Here is a 15,805-nt window from a genome sequence, read left to right as displayed (position 1 = left end):
TAACCCTAGGGTGTGATCCACGCGCGCAATCATATGATGGGCACCAAAGGACAGCAACATAACCACAAGCAAATTAAATCAATCATAGCAATTCATCAACCACCGATAGGACAACGAAAATCTACTCAGACATCATAGGATGGCAACACATCATTGGAGAATAATATGAAGCATAAAGCACCATGTTCAAGTAGAGGGTACAGCGGGTTGCGGGAGAGTGGACCGCTGTAGATAGAGGGGGGAAGGTGCGAGGGGGCCCCTTCGTCTTCTTCTTCCTTGACCTCCTCCCTAGATGGGAGAAGAGTTTCCCGTCTGGTCCTTGGCCTCCATGGCATGGGAGGGGCGAGAGCCCCTCCGAGATTGGATCTGTTTCTCTGTCTCTCTCTGTTTCTGCGTTCTCATATTCTTCCCTTTCACCGTTTCTTATATTTCTGGAGATCCGTAACTCCGATTGGGCTGAAATTTTAACACTATCTCTATCCGGATATTAGCTTTCTTGCGGCGAAAGAAGGGCATCAACCGCCTTCCGGGTGGCCCACGAGGGTCAGGGGCGCGCCCAGGGGGCAGGCGCGCCCCCTGCCTCGTGGCCACCTCGGGCACCGTCTCGCGTGGATTTTTCTTCCCAAAAATAATATATATTCCAAAAAAAAATGTCCGTCAGTTTTTATCCCGTTTGGACTCCGTTTGATATGGATATTCTGCGAAACAAAAAACATGCAACAAACAGGAACTGACACTGGGCACTAGATCAATATGTTAGTCCCAAAAATAGTATAAAAAGTTGCCAAAAGTATATGAAAGTTGTAGAATATTGACATGGAACAATCAAAAATTATAGATACGACGGAGACGTATCAAGGCTCGGCAATGATTGCAGCAATCAGCTTGCCCGATGAACCCCCCACTTCCGCCTCGGGATCCTGAGGGCCACAGCCACTGCCCCCTTCCAGAACCACCTCATCGTTGTCGACAGCCACTGATGGCACGACCACCTTCTGATTGGCCAACGACAAGTGGATAGAGGGAATCTCCATCACTGCTGGCTCAACCACCACAGCCATCTCGGGTCCCACACCCACTGGAGGCGTCACCCGTGCCAACGGGGCAGCTGTCTCTAGCACAGGATCAGCAGCAACCAGCAGCCGTGGGGGCGTCGCTGTGGCCTGCGCCTCGGCAGCCATAGGCGGCCACCAAGATCCAGTGCACCATCCGGGGATGCTGGCACCACCAATGCCTGCCTCGAAGCCCGGGGCTCACCGGGGGTGTTGATCCGGTTAGCCGGCGCTCCTGCCATCTGCTTGTTGCCGGAGCCAATCGCCGGCAGCTGCCAGTTGGATTCACCCAACCTGCTCATCAGAACTTGCCTAAAGGATTTGCCTGTAGCTCCAACTCCGGTAGCCCCAGCCGCACCACCACGGTCCAAGGCAGCACCTGGCGCTCCCCTCCTCCTGAGAAGCCGTCAGACTCATCCGGCAACCCAGTCTGACCGCTACTGCCGAAGCTCGCCGAACGGCACCAGTTCTCCAGGGCGTTGAAATCCCACATCCTACCAATGTGAATGAGCGCCGAGTACTCCAAGAATTGGCGAGACGAAGCACGCCGCTGCCGTGCATCTTCCCACTCCGGCTCAGGGATCCACATCTGCTTTTCCACCGGGATATCCTCCGGCTGCGCACACCAGGCACGCACCTTGAACAGCGACAAATCCGATCTGTCCGCTGTCTCCGGCGCCAAGCTCTCAATTTTGCAAGCATTTCCCAGAATCTCTGTAGCCGTATCATGAGACCACACATGCGAAGGGATTCCTTCTATCACGAGATCCACTAGCACCCTCATTGCCTTGGCAGTAGCTTGCGCCTGTCACAACCAAGGTTTAAAGAAAAGCTTGAAGCTTCCATTGTCAACCGGGATGGAGCGGAGGGCGATGTTGCGAAGCTCCGGGGTGGCAAAGACAAACAGGAAATCCTCCGGCTGGAATCGATGAACTGAGAAGCGGTGACGCGGAATCTTCAGCTGCACCGAAATGGCCTCCGCCGCCTCCACACAGGAGATCGACGGCCTCACACCTCCAATGTATGCCACCACTGCCAGACTAAGCCGCCGCTCCATATCATCCATCTCCGTGGAGCGCTAGAGCACGCAGATGCCCCTCGAAGAAGCCTGGGCTGGTGGCCATGCTGAGGACAAAGGCTCAGCCGCCGCCGGCGAGGGAGGCACCACAGGTACCTCTTGTCTGGGCACCGACGAGGTCTGTCGCACAGCGCCAGCCATCGCCACAAACGGATCCAGGCGGCCCATCTTGGCCAGGACCGACCGGATTAGATCCCTCTACGAGGCTGGGCTCCGAGGACGCTTGCATTGGAACGATTCATAACCTTCCACACCACAGCGGTAACACATGGGGCGGTTTGGGCAATCCTGCTTCTTGTGGTCGTCCCCAAGGCACTTAAAGCAGAGACCTTGCAGCTCGATCGGGAACTCCCTCCGCTCCCACGAAGAGGACGGCGAGGGCGGCGCCCTGCGAGCAGACGGGCCAGCCTCCTGCTGATGTCGCAGAACACGCCGTTGGCGCCACATCGCCTTGCGGGTGGGCCTGGGGCGGCGGAACCCATCCACCAGAGCCTCCGATGGGCCAGCCACCTGCTGGCTCGCCTCGCCGGAGGATGCGGCGCGACTGGATCCAGGGGACCCCGAAAGGCCCAGACCGGAGACCACCGGCTGCGGCCGAGGAAACGCCGAAGAGACCGAGGGCGGGCTGGAGGGGCTGTCCACCATCGCGGCTGTCCGCCATCGTCGGAGGAGGTGGCCGCCGCGACCGAAGTGGTCAGCGGGGGGGAGGGAGGGAGAGGTGGACGCCGCGGCCGGAGTGGCCGGCGGCGGGGGTGGGGGAAGGGGCGGCGGCGGGAGCGCTAGGGAGTGAGTAGGAAAGTTTTGGACCTTTTCCACTCTTCATCTCTTGTGATCTTGCGTCCGCGACGTGGTGATGAGATCAAATCTTCTCGTTATTAGAACATCTCCAACAGGCGCGGCAAAAGGCGCGCCCGCGCGGTAAAAATTGGTTTTAGCGCGCGTCGGCTGGTTCCGCGCGCTCCAGCAGTGGCGGGAACTTACCGTGCGCAGGAAGCGCTTGCGCGCGTGCGGGAGAAAGCGGCACGCGGCGCGATAGATTTGGCGCGCCGCTTCGCGCGCGCCTATAAAATGCCGCGCTCGCCACGCGCACAGACACAGCCACGCGCCCTTCCCTCGCAACCTCGCCGCTTTGCCACCTCGCCGCTTCGCCGCTTTCCGCGTCACCATGGCGCCACCATGCCGCCGCGCCGCCGGGGTTCTTCGGGCTACCGCGGCGTCCGCGAGCGCCCCAACGGCTGGTACTCCGCCGAGATCCGGTCCGGCGACGTCCGGCTCGTCCTCAGGTCGTTCCGGAGCGCGTACGAGGCGGCCCGCACGTACGACGCGGCGGCGTGGCGCTTGGATAGGCCCAGGTCGCAGATGAACTTCCGGGACGTCTTCACGCGCGAGCAGGCGCAGCGCGTCGCCCCTCTGCCGCGTCTCATCACTGACATGGACCGTGCCGACCACGCTCGGCGCTGCCGCCGCCTCCTCATCGCCGAGAAGGACGAGCGAGCCATGGCGGAGTGGCGTCGTCGCCACCCGGAGGACGTCGCCGACGAGCGTGCCTACTGGGCGGAGAGGACGGCAAGGCGTCGCGCGGAGCGGGCGGACCGGCGTCGGCGGAAGGCATTGGCGAATGCGCAGTGCGATATCGTTGAAGCAGGTGGGAGGTCGATCTTCACGTCAGACGATAAAGGTTGGGACGACATATGGCTCGATACCTCGGACAACACCAACGAGGATGGTGATGATGGTAGCGACTCGGAGTAGTTTCTATCTATGTATGCCGTAGTAGTTTCTATCTAGTTGCACCGTAGTTCTATCTATCTATGCTTTCGAACTATCTATCTAGTTGCACCGATGTAAAATACCTTTGTATCGTTTTTTATCTATGCAATTTATCATTTTTTATTATCTTAATATTTATCTATGCTTCCGAAAATGTTGTAAAAATGAGCGCGCGTGCTGCATTTTTTGCGCGCTGTATCTTAGCGCGGCTGCTGGAGTCAGCGCTGCGCGCCGCGCCAAATCAGGCAATGGACGCGTGACAAAACTGTTTTTTGCGCGAGGCGTGTTCCGCGGCTGTTGGAGATGCTCTTACAAATGGCAAGCGCACATGATGGATCGATCAAGTGGCTAGCGAGCCGGCTAGGGCCGGGAATTTTTGTTATCACGCGTGCTCTAGCTGTTCGTTTTGATCCTCGAAGCCATAACTAGTCAAAGACGGGCTCAGATCGTCTTCTTCCGATTGAATCTACCCACAACCCAACCCTTCCAACATGGCCGCCTCCTACATAGCACTCTTGCTCATCCTCGCCGCAGTTGCCCCACGCCCCTCCTCCGCGCGGCACGTCGTCTCCTTCATCCCTAGTCGCGGCGTCTCCCCCTCCTCCCTGGCCTGGGACCCCACCGCTCAGCACTTCGTCGTCGCCGGCGGAGGCGACGCCGTCCTTTCCGTATCCGACGCCGGCGTGACCGAATTGATCGCGTCCCCCGGTGCCTCCGCAGTCGCCGTTGACGACCGCCGCCGTCGCCTCATAGTAGCGTCCGCCGGTTCCGTCTCCGCTTTCGACCTCCGCACCCCTCGGCCCCATCGCCTCCTCTTCTCCACCACGCTCCCCGACCCCGCCGCGCCCGGCGGCGTCGCCGTGGACCCACAATCTGGCGTCGCCTTCCTCACCTTGGGCGCCCAAATCTACAGCCTTTCCACTGACGGCGACCTCGCCGCGCTCCCTGCTTCGCCCGTCTATGGCTCGGAGCCCCTTTCCTCCCTCGCCGCACACGTGAGCCGGGGGTTCCTCCTCGTCGGCCGTCCCAGCACCGGCCACCTCCTCCGCGTCGACATGGAGGACGGATCCGCAAGAGACGTTTCAGGGCCCTTTACGCCCCCCACGCCGGTCGCCGTCGCGGTGCGGAGCGATGGGACGGTGGCGGTGGGCGGGGCCGCGACACTGCGCCTGGTCGGGAGCAACGACGGGTGGGTGTCTTGCGCGGAGCATGACGTGGGGGAACCGGACGGCGCCGTCGCGGCGGTGGCGGTGGCGGTAAGGGAGCGGAAGCGGGTGTACGCGCTGGTGGAGGCGGAGGTGGAGGGGAAGAGGGAATGGCGGATCGAGGAGGTGGAGTGGAAAAAGGAGGGGGAGGGGGAGATGGTGGCGCTGTTAATCTTGGTCGGCGCCGCCCTCGCCATCTTCATGTTCTGGAGGTTCCAGATGCGGCAGCTCGCCGGCAACATGAACAAGAAGATCAGATAGAAGGATCACAGTGCCTGGCGGCCATCCCCAGCTTTATTTTTTTATTTCCTTCTGCATTTAGTTGACGCAGGTATTCTTGTGTATTAGACATGTTATAATTATTTTTCATTAACTGTGAATCCCTTGATCTTTGCTTGCGCAGTTGTTTTGCTTGGCACATCCACGATGTAATAGATTCTTTTCCTTTCTCAGAATCACGATGTAATGGAACTGGGCATAACTGATACTAGTAAAAATAGTGGATGATGGAGTTGCGGAGCCATGGTTGATTGCATCTCTTTAGACATTCTACTATGTGCCGTCCTTCCTCACAGTGGAGATTGGCTTCTTCAATTTATCGTTGTGTGCGCCGTCCGGCACGGTGGCACAATCAGAGCACACACACGCCAGAGGACCAGCGCACAGGCACACACCACGCGCACACCAGCAGATAGCACGCACGCACAAGTATACAGCGCGCATGAGCGAGCAGCGGGCGGAGTCGGGAGCCAACGCGCACGCACACACGGCTCGTCACGGTCGAGGTCGTGGCGCCGCGAGAGCTCGGAGCCCCGCCGTGTCCCCGCACTGCACGCACAGACGCCAAGGATACCGGGGCATGTTCCTGCACGTACACATGCCGTGGACGCTGGGATGGGGCGGCTGCCACCCAGCTCGCGCGCGTTTGCCTGGGACGGCATCTGTTGTCATCCATGGAGTCGCGTCACACGCCGATCCATGGCTGCTGTCCGAGGTCCTCATGGCGGGGGGTCATGGCTGCGAGGCGAGCGTGCCGGCTCAAGAGATGCGGCGTCACATGGATTGAGGTCGGGGACAAGGTGGGGCGGGTGGTCGTCGGGCGAGCAGTTGAAACGTGAGGTCCGAGTGAAAAAAAAAACACTCCTTTCGTCGGTGCCTTTTCCACAACATCTCGGACAAATCCTAGGCACCACAACCTCCAAGAGCATCTACGGCCGCGGGCAGCAAATCCGATCCCTCAAACGTTCGGATGCGTCTGCGGACACTGATAGGTCATGCCTCATATTTAAAGATATGCATCCGAGTATCTCATATTTCATCCCCTAGATTCATATAAACAATGCAAAAGATTTCCTACGTAGTACGTACGTCATGCTAGACCAATGTAAGCTTCGTCTTCGAAGATGTCCATGACGTGCGTGCCAGGCGCCAGGTAGATGGGCGCATAGGAGGGCTTCAGCTTCTTCTCCTCATCCATAAACGCGAGCATTTTGTCGATGTCCGCGGCGTGCTCCGCCTCCGCCGCTGATTCCGACCGGAAGGAATAAAGGATTGTTTGTTGCTCCGCCTACAGATCCGCGCCCAGCGTCCCCATGTCCTCCTCCTCCTCCTCCTCCTCTCCGTCCTCGTGCTCCTCCTCTTTCTGATCTACTACATCCGGAGGTAGCCCCGCGGCGATCCGGACTTCGCGCCTTGCCAGGACATGCTTAAGGAGCTGCAACCGGCGCTCCGGCGTTAGAAACGTTGTCTGGCGTCGTGGGAACATGGCTACTAGCGGAAAGTGGTGGACGGCGAGCGAAAAGTGGCGGACGACGAGCAGAAAGTGGTGGCGGCGTCAGAAGGAAGGGGGAAATGTGGATGGGTAGAGTTTCAGTGCCGGCAGACAACTTAAATAGACGGACTAGGGCACTACGCGCCCAGCCGGAGTGGCAACGGAGGAGACACCCATTGGACTCTTGGGTTTCTCGGCGATTTCGTGTAGAACCAATCGTCAGTCTGACATGGCGGATGCGTCCGGGCGCCCCATATCCGCCCCAGATTTGGGATGGATATGAGGGGTGCCGGTCAGCCCATGCATTTGAGGCCCGCTTTAGGAGCCTGTCTGGGTCACCTTTTTGCGACAGGTCAATGATCAGGTCGTCTGCCCGGGCGTTTGAAACGGGTTTGGGGCGCCCAACTGTAGATACTCTAACTCCCTTCCCTCTGCTCCTCCACCTCTCGCTTCCTCCAGGAGGCATCAGCTGTGGCACCTTCTTTTCTCCTCTCCTGGCGAGTCATGGCGCGGGATGCGGATTCTCGGCGAGGGCGCCATGCTTTGGGGAAAGGTATGGAGGCACACCGGCGTGCGGTGGTGTGGCGGGGCTACGACATGGTGGCCGGGGATTGTAGTGAAAGAGAATAATTTAAGATATAGGTATTCAAGAAAGGAGAGTTTTTGGTTATCTAAGAATCCACTAGTGAACAGAGAATCATCGAACACTTATTTCTTGTTCTTCTTGCCTTGGATCTCTTTTTCTCTATGTAGTAAGCGGGTGGATTTAAGTGGAGTGGAATGAAATGGAGTTGTGAGTGGCTTGCAAAGTTGCAAGGGGCGTAATGAGTCATGAGTGAAATGGCTTGATGGTACTCAGAGAGATGCAACCACAAGTGGTATGGTAGATAATATAGAGAGAGAATCCAAAATCTAACCATTAGTGAAAGAGTAACTAGGGCTCGGAAGCACGAGTAGAAAAACTGTCAAGACAATCCAAATAAATTTGAAACGCTCGGGAACCAGATGAAATATACTACTTGGAAGTACCAATAAAAAAGTGAGTCATGGTTTCGAACACGAAAAGGTAGCACCTTTTCTGCGAGGATGGGGAATACCTTGGTGAAGTACTGGGTAAACCAATTTCTCAATAGTATACTAGTAAACAGAGTAGTTCTCATAATTAGACTTTGTAGAAATAAGCTATGTCGCAGCTCAAAAGTTTTGGGCGAAAGGGGTTTACTGCTCAACAGTATCATAGTAAACATAGCAGTTCTCAAAATGAGAATTTGTTGAAATGAGGTAGGTCACAGTGTTGAGTATATGTGTTATGTGCATATTGTGTATTAGGCCCGCCTCCTAGTTTCTTGTATAGTTGAGATCCGTGGCCCACCTTTGTACATCATATATACGTGCCTATGCACGAAGAGCAATACATCGTGCAATCATACATGGTATCAGTTTTTAGGTTTTCTTCCTACTAGTCTTCCGCCGCCGCCGCCGCGCGACTCCTCCGCGCCGCCGCCGTCGCTGCCGCCGCCTAGCCACCGCCGTCTGCGCATCTCCCGCGCCGGCGGCCGCTCCTCCCTGCTGCGTGCGTGCTACTCCAGCTGCTCGCCTCGCCCGATCCCACTCGTCCGCACGCAGCACCCGATCACCGCCGCATCGCATCTGCCGCGCCCGATCGCTATCGCGCGTGCTACCCATCGCCTACCCGCCGACTGGAGTTTTATTTTTGTACGGGTTGATATCACCAAGGGTGCAGCCGCTTTTGTCCAATCCGCCGGTGAGTTGCCGCCGCTGTTGCACGTATAGGCGGGCAGCGTAGCTACTACTCCAAGTCAAGTCGTCCGCTTCAAGTCCCGAGGGAAATCAGACGTAACTGTTGTCGCTGCTAGTCACGTGAAGGAACTCTGATCAAGTGTTTCCTTGCACGGTTTACGAGATCTAATCGATTTCTCAAGTGTCCGTGTTTCTACAAGCACGTCACGTGAAGGCTACAGGAGTACCAGTACTAGTCTAAGTACCAGCCGCCGCCGTCGGACCAGCGATGGTGTCCCCCACCGCCTCTGCAGCCCCGCTGCCGGTGCCCTCTGGCGCGGCTCCACCGCTGGCGACCTACGGCGCGGCCCCGCCGCCGGCGACTTACGGCGCGTCCGGCTCGGCTTCGCTGCCCTCGCTGGCGTATGTCGACGCCCCACCGCCGGCGCCTTTTGGCGCGGACCCCCACGCGCCCGTTCACACGTACGGGGCGTACGGGGCTCCGCCCGCGTACGGACCTCCCTACGCGGCTCCACAGCTGTATGGCGAGTATCCACCGCCGCCACTGAGCGGCGGTTACAGCTTTCCCATGGCGTCTCCGTCCCCCTCGCCGGTCCTGCCGCCGGCGCCCTGGGACCCGGTGCTCCTCACCGGGCTGCATGCCGCTCCTACGTCGAACAACTACACTGGAGGTGGTGATTGGTACATGGACACCGGTGCCACGGCTCACATGTTTGCTCATCCTGGTAACCTTGCCTCCTTCACTCCTGTCTCCACCGACCGCCGCATCATTGTCGGCGACGGTTCCACACTTCCTATCACACATGTTGGGCACACTTCTTTTCCTTCTAGTTCTACTCCATTATCTTTGTCTAACATACTTGTGTCACCTCATCTTATTAAGAATCTTATTTCCGTTTGTTGTTTCACTCGTGAAAATCCTGTTACAGTTGAATTTGACGAGCTTGGTTTTTGTGTCAAAGACGCTCGAACCAGGATGGTACTTCACCGATGTGACAGCCCCGACGAGCTCTATCTGGTGCACTCGCCTTCATCCTCCACCACCGCACCGGTTTCTCTCTCCGCTGGCGTCGATCTCTGGCACGCTCGCTTGGGTCATCCCAACCCCATCACACTTCGTCATATTCTTAGGAGTTTCAGTTTCAGTTGCAATAAGATTGAGGATCACACTTGTCATGCCTGTCGAGTCGGTAAACATGTTCGCCTGCCGTTTAATAATTCCACTAGCATTGCTTCTTTTCCTTTTCAGTTGATTCATAGCGATGTGTGGACTTCTCCGGTTCCCAGTAACTCGAGCTATTTATATTATCTAGTCATTCTTGATGATTATTCTCATTATGTGTGGACTTTTCCTTTGCGCAGAAAGTCCGATGCACTCTCTACCTTGACGGCTTTTTACTCCTATGTCCGCATGCAGTTTGGGCGTCCCATCCTCGCGCTTTAGACGGACAATGGAAAAGAGTTCGACAACCTCGCTTTCCGCACCTTTTTGTCGCATCACAGCACAGTTTTCCGCCTCACATGCCCGTACACTTCATAGCAGGACGGTCGAGCCGAACGCGTCCTTCGCACTCTGAATGACTGCGTTCGCACGCTCCTGTTTCATGTCAACGTGCCGCCTCGTTTCTGGCCGGACGCACTCGCCACTGCATCACTTGTCCTTAACATTAGACCCTGCCGCCCATGGTGGAACTACGCACCTCATCATCTTCTCTTTGGTACGCCCCCATCTTATGATGGCTTGCGTATTTTTGGGTGCCTTTGCTATCCCAGCACTGCTGACACTGCTTCTCACAAACTTGCACCTCGATCTGTCGCTTGCATCTTCATTGGCTACCCCTCCAACTCCAAGGGATATCGGTGCTACGATCCCGTCTTCCACCGTGTGTTCACTTCCCGGCACGTTTACTTTGATGAGCATGTGTTTCCGTTTCACCAGGTATCCCCGGCTGTTCCTCCCGCTATTGGTGACGCGGGCTCCTCGACGCCTCTCCCAGGGCACTCGCGTGCCTCTCTTAGCGCGCCCCTGGCTCTGAGGCGCGCCCCTCGCATGCGGCACCTCCTACAGCCATGGCGCCCCTGACGTTGGCGCCCGCGGCCCCCGCAGCTCCTCCGGCGCCTGCGGCCCTCGCGGCGCCCCGGGCGCCCCCGGTGCCTGCGCCCCCGACATTGGCGCCCGCGGCCCCCCCGGCGCCCCCGGTGCCCTCGGCGCTCGCGGCCCCCCTGTGCCCTCGGCCCCGGCGGCCCCCCTGTGCCCTCGGCCCCGGCGGCCCCCCCAGTGCCCGCGTCCCCCGTGGCACCCCCTGCGCCACCGGCGCCCGCGGCCCCCTCGTCGCCCGCGACCCCCCAACGCCTGTGGCCGGTCCGGTCACCCGCGCCCGTACGGGCGTTTTTCGCCCGAGCTCGCGCTACGCCTCGGCTGACTACGTCCATGCGGCATCCACCTCTGAGCCATCACCATTGCCGTCCTCCGTTCGAGCCGCTCTTCGTAACCCACTCTGGATGGCTGCGATGCAAGAGGAGTTTGACGAATTGTTGCGCAACCGAACGTGGCAGCTTGTTCCCCGTCCCCGGCACGCCAACGTGATTACCGGGAAGTGGGTCTTTAAACACAAGATCCGTCCTGATGGTACCCTTGATCGATACAAAGCGCGTTGGGTCATTCGTGGCTTCCGACAGCGTGCTGGCATTGACTTCACCGACACCTTCGCTCCGGTTGTGTAACGCCCCGAGACCGATGTGCCAGGTGTCCGTCAGTTATTCGTTGTCGTGTCAGGTCTTTTGCTTGCGTGTTGCTTTTCATCATGTCATCATGTGCATAGCATCATCATGTTTTCAAAACATGCATCCGTCCCGGCCTCCCTGTTTCTTCTGTTGTCCGTTCTGAGCCCAGACACACTTGCACGCGCCCGCGACACGTCCGAAATATTATTTTATAAGTGGCCGGAAAATGTTCTCGGAATGGGTTGAAAGTTGGCATGCGGTGTTGTTATGTTGTGGGTAGGCCGCCTGCCAAGTTTCATCGCATTCGGAGTTTGTTTGACGCCCCAACGGATAACTATAGCGGCAATATAGCCGGTCTAACGTCGGTCGTTTTCGGTCTCCGGAAACAGTCGCCGGGCCTCCCTCTCTTCTCTTCTCTCAGCTCGAGACCGTCTACACAGCCTACTACCTACCGCCAGGCCCTACCTAACCTCTCTCGTCAGCCCGCGGACCTCCTCCCGCGCGCGTCCGAAATCTGTCCCGGACCCGACCCGGGCAGTCGTTACCGTTGTGTCCGGATCATCCCCAAACATCTACGAAACATCACCGTTTTCTTATTTGGGCTCCCTAACTATTTTATTCGCGACCGTACGTTTACGATCATAGGGATGAGGTAGCCCCTAACCTAACCCACCTGCGTATATAATGGGCAACCCTAGAAATTAGGGATCTGTCCCATCCAACCCCTCTCAGCCGCCGTCGCCGCCACTTCCTTTGTTTTCAACGCCAAGCCAACCAGTTTTCTTCCCCGTTCCAAAATCTCCGCAGCCAACCACATCTCCTCGAACCAAATCATCATCGTCTTCTCCACCCAACCAACCACCAGCCGCAGCGCCCGACCTCGAGACCCTCCGCAGCCAGCCAGCGCTCGATCCAGGCTGGATCGAGGCCTCGACCTCGCTCGCCTCTGCCCCGAGCGAAGCTTCTCTGCAGCCAGCCGGACCTTCTCCTCCTTACCTCGTCGCTGATGTGCTCCACCGACGCCCCGAACCAGCACCATGGAGACGCCACCCCGCCGCCCTGAACCGGATCCCCGCCGTCCCCGTCGTCTGCATCTCTTCCGGCGAGCACCACCAGGTTGTGGCGCCCCTGCCTTCCATCTCTCCCTTCCGCTCTCCTCTCTCGCTCACGTTTCTCTCTCCCTCCCTCTCTGTGTCCAGCGCCGGGCATGGAGCCCTGATGCCCAGGAGCTTCGTCCTCGACCCGAGCTGGCCCGGATCCGTCCATCTCCGACGCCCCATCGTCGGGCCGTCAAGTCCCTTGCCTCGTCCGCATCTGCCTCGTCGTCGCCGGAGTTCCAAGCTGCGTCGCTGCCTCCCTGCTTCGCCCTATTTCAGCCTCGCCCTCATCGAGCAGAGAACGAGCGCACTTCGTGCGTTGACCCGCGTCTGGGCCACCTCCCCTTCGCCTGTTGGTCAAGGCCCAGCCGTGCCAAGATCCGGCCTCGCCTCGGCCTGCCTCTCCCTCCGACTGGGCCAAGGCCCATGGGCGGTGTTGCTGGTTTAGTTTTACCCTGTCGAAATGTCTTGTTGTACCAGGATACCGAGTCTGATCGGAACGTCTCGGGTGGAGGTCTATTCCTTTGTTGACCGTGAGAGCTTGTGATGGGCTAAGTTGGGACACCCCTGCAGGGATTTGAACTTTCGAAAGCCGTGCCCGCGGTTATGGGCAGATGGGAATTTGTTAATGTCCGGTTGTAGAAAACCTGAACTTGACCTTAATTAAAATGAATCAACAGCGTGTGTAACCGTGATGGTCTCTTTCCGGCGGAGTCCGGGAAGTGAACACGGTTGTTGGAGTTATGCTTGACGTAGGTTGTTATAGGATCACTTATTGATCATACTCTTATCGACCGTGCTTTGCCTTCTCTTCTCGCTCTCTTTTGCGTATGTTAGCCACCATACATGCTAGTCGCTTGCTGCAGCTCCACCTCATACCTTTACCTTACCCATAAGCTTAAATAGTCTTGATCGCGAGGGTGCGAGATTGCTGAGTCCCTGTGACTCACAGATACTTCCAAAACCAGCTTGCAGGTGCCGATGAGTCCGTGCAGATGACGCAACCAAGCTCAGGAGGAGCTCGACGAAGATCTTGTCCTTTGTGTTGTTTCTTTCTAGTCGATCAGTAGTGGAGCCCAGTTGGGGTCGATCGGGGACCTTTGTCGCATTTGGGGTTCTTCTTTTATTTTGGTTCCGTAGTCGGACCATGAGTGTATTTGGTTGATGTAATGTTTATTCATGTAATTGTGTGAAGTGGCGATTGTAAGCCAACTATGTAATCTCTTTCCCTTATGATATTACACGGGTTGTGTGAAGATTACCTCACTTGCGACATATGCCTTCAATGCGATTATGCCTCTAAGTCGTGCCTCGACACGTGGGAGATATAGTCGCATCGAGGGTGTTACAGGTTGTCAAGCCCGGCATGGTACGCACGGTTATCCACCTTGCGGTCTCCCGTGCTTGGCCGGTGCACCAGATGGACGTCTCCAACGCCTTCCTCCATGGTCACCTCAAGGAGCAGGTCTTCTGCCAGCAGCCCACCGGGTTTGTTAACCCGGCGCTTCCCGACCACGTGTGCCTGCTTTCGCGGTCCTTGTACGGACTCAAGCAGGCTCCGCGCGCTTGGTACCAGCGCATCGCGGCGTTTCTCCACCAGCTTGGGTTCCGCTCTACCCGCTCGGACGCCTCGCTCTTCGTCTATCATCAGGGCTCTGACACAGCCTACTTGCTGCTTTATGTCGACGACATCATCATGAGGGCATGTACGGCTGGTCTCCTCAGTCAGCTCATGGCTCGTCTTCGCACTGAGTTCGCCATCAAGGACTTGGGTCCTTTGCACTACTTTCTCGGTGTCGAGGTGGTGCGCCGTCCGGATGGCTTCTTCCTTCATCAGCGGAAGTACGCTCACGAGCTCCTCGAGCGCGCTGGCATGCTTAACTGTAAGCCCGCCGCTACGCCTGTTGATACGAAGGCCAAGCTTTCTGCCACAGATGGTTCTCCTACTTCGGATGCTGCTTTCTATCGGTCTATCATTGGTGCTCTCCAGTACCTCACTCTGACTCGACCGGAGATCCAGTATGCCGTGCAGCAGGTGTGTCTTCATATGCATGCTCCTCGAGACGTTCACTGGGCTGCCGTCAAGCGGATTCTCCGCTATATCTGTGGCACTATGGATCTTGGCGTCACGCTTCACGCCTCCGCCGACACCGCCCTCACCGCCTACTCCGATGCAGACTGGGCGGGCTGCCCTGACACTCGTCGCTCCACTTCGGGCTATTGTGTCTATCTTCGACCCTCACTCATCTCGTGGTCGTCCAAGCGGTAGCCTACGGTTTCTCATTCCAGTGCTGAGGCTGAGTATCGTGCGGTGGCCAACGCCGTCGCCGAGTGTTCATGGCTTCGCCAGCTGCTTCAGGAGCTCTCTTGCCCTGTTGACCATGCCACGGTGGTCTACTGCGACAACGTCTCGGCGGTCTACCTCTCCGCTAACCCGGTGCATCATCGACGGACCAAGCATATTGAGTTGGATATTCATTTTGTTTGGGAACAGGTTGCCCTTGGCCATATTCGTGTTTTGCACATCCCTACTTCGCAACAATTTGCCGATATCATGACCAAGGGATTGCCTACGGCGTCATTTGAGGAGTTCCGGTCCAGTCTTTGCGTCAGCCACGGTGCCGCTTCGACTGCGGGGGGGGGGGGGGGGGGGTGTTGAGTATATGTGTTATGTGCATATTGTGTATTAGGCCCGCCTCCTAGTTCCTTGTATAGTTGAGGTCCGTGGCCCACCTTTGTACATCATATATACGTGCCTATGCACGAAGAGCAATACATCGTGCAATCATACACACAGTTCCAAAGTTCCAGGCAAAAAGGACTAGAGGTATGTAGGATCGAGAAGGTGGAGTCTAGAGGGGGACAAGGCAAAGGTGTAGTTTTCAGTTTTCTCGATAATTTGAAAGATTTAAGTTGCAACCAATACTTCCTACACATGCAAATCTAGAGATAGGGCAGCGGAATGATAACAACATGCAAGTGCAAGAAAGTAAAGGGGGTAGAGATAGAAGATCAACGCAATGAAGACACGGTGATTTTTGGCGGTGTTCCGATAGGTGGTGCTAACGTACATCCACGTTGACGGAGACTTCAATCCACAGAGGGTAACGACTATGTGAGTCCACAGAGGGCTCCATCCACGAAGGGTCCATGAAGAAGCAACCTTGTCTATTCCACCATGTCTTATGCCCACGAAGGACTATCCTCACTCGGGGTAGATCTTCATGAAGTAGGCGATTTCCTTGCCCTTACAAACTTCTTGGTTCAACTCCACATGATCTTGGAGGCTCTCAAGTGACACCTAACCAATCTAGGAGACACCACTCTCCAAAAGGTAATAAATATTA

The 15,805-nt window shown here is 57.1% G+C and overlaps 1 protein-coding gene across 1 annotated transcript; it reads left to right on the top strand.

The window, feature by feature from the left end:
- The first annotated feature begins 4,257 nt into the window (after positions 1-4,257).
- LOC125544109 lies at positions 4,258-5,628 on the top strand. The gene has a single exon (XM_048707675.1). The coding sequence runs from the start codon at positions 4,392-4,394 to the stop codon at positions 5,364-5,366; it is 975 nt and encodes a 324-aa protein (XP_048563632.1). The 5' UTR covers positions 4,258-4,391; the 3' UTR covers positions 5,367-5,628.
- Positions 5,629-15,805: the final 10,177 nt, after the last annotated feature.

This window comes from Triticum urartu, chromosome 3 (assembly GCF_003073215.2).
Source record: "Triticum urartu cultivar G1812 chromosome 3, Tu2.1, whole genome shotgun sequence".
Lineage (NCBI taxonomy): Eukaryota > Viridiplantae > Streptophyta > Magnoliopsida > Poales > Poaceae > Triticum > Triticum urartu.
Note: the sequence above shows the minus strand (reverse complement) of the source record. Positions and strands in the feature narration are given on the sequence as shown.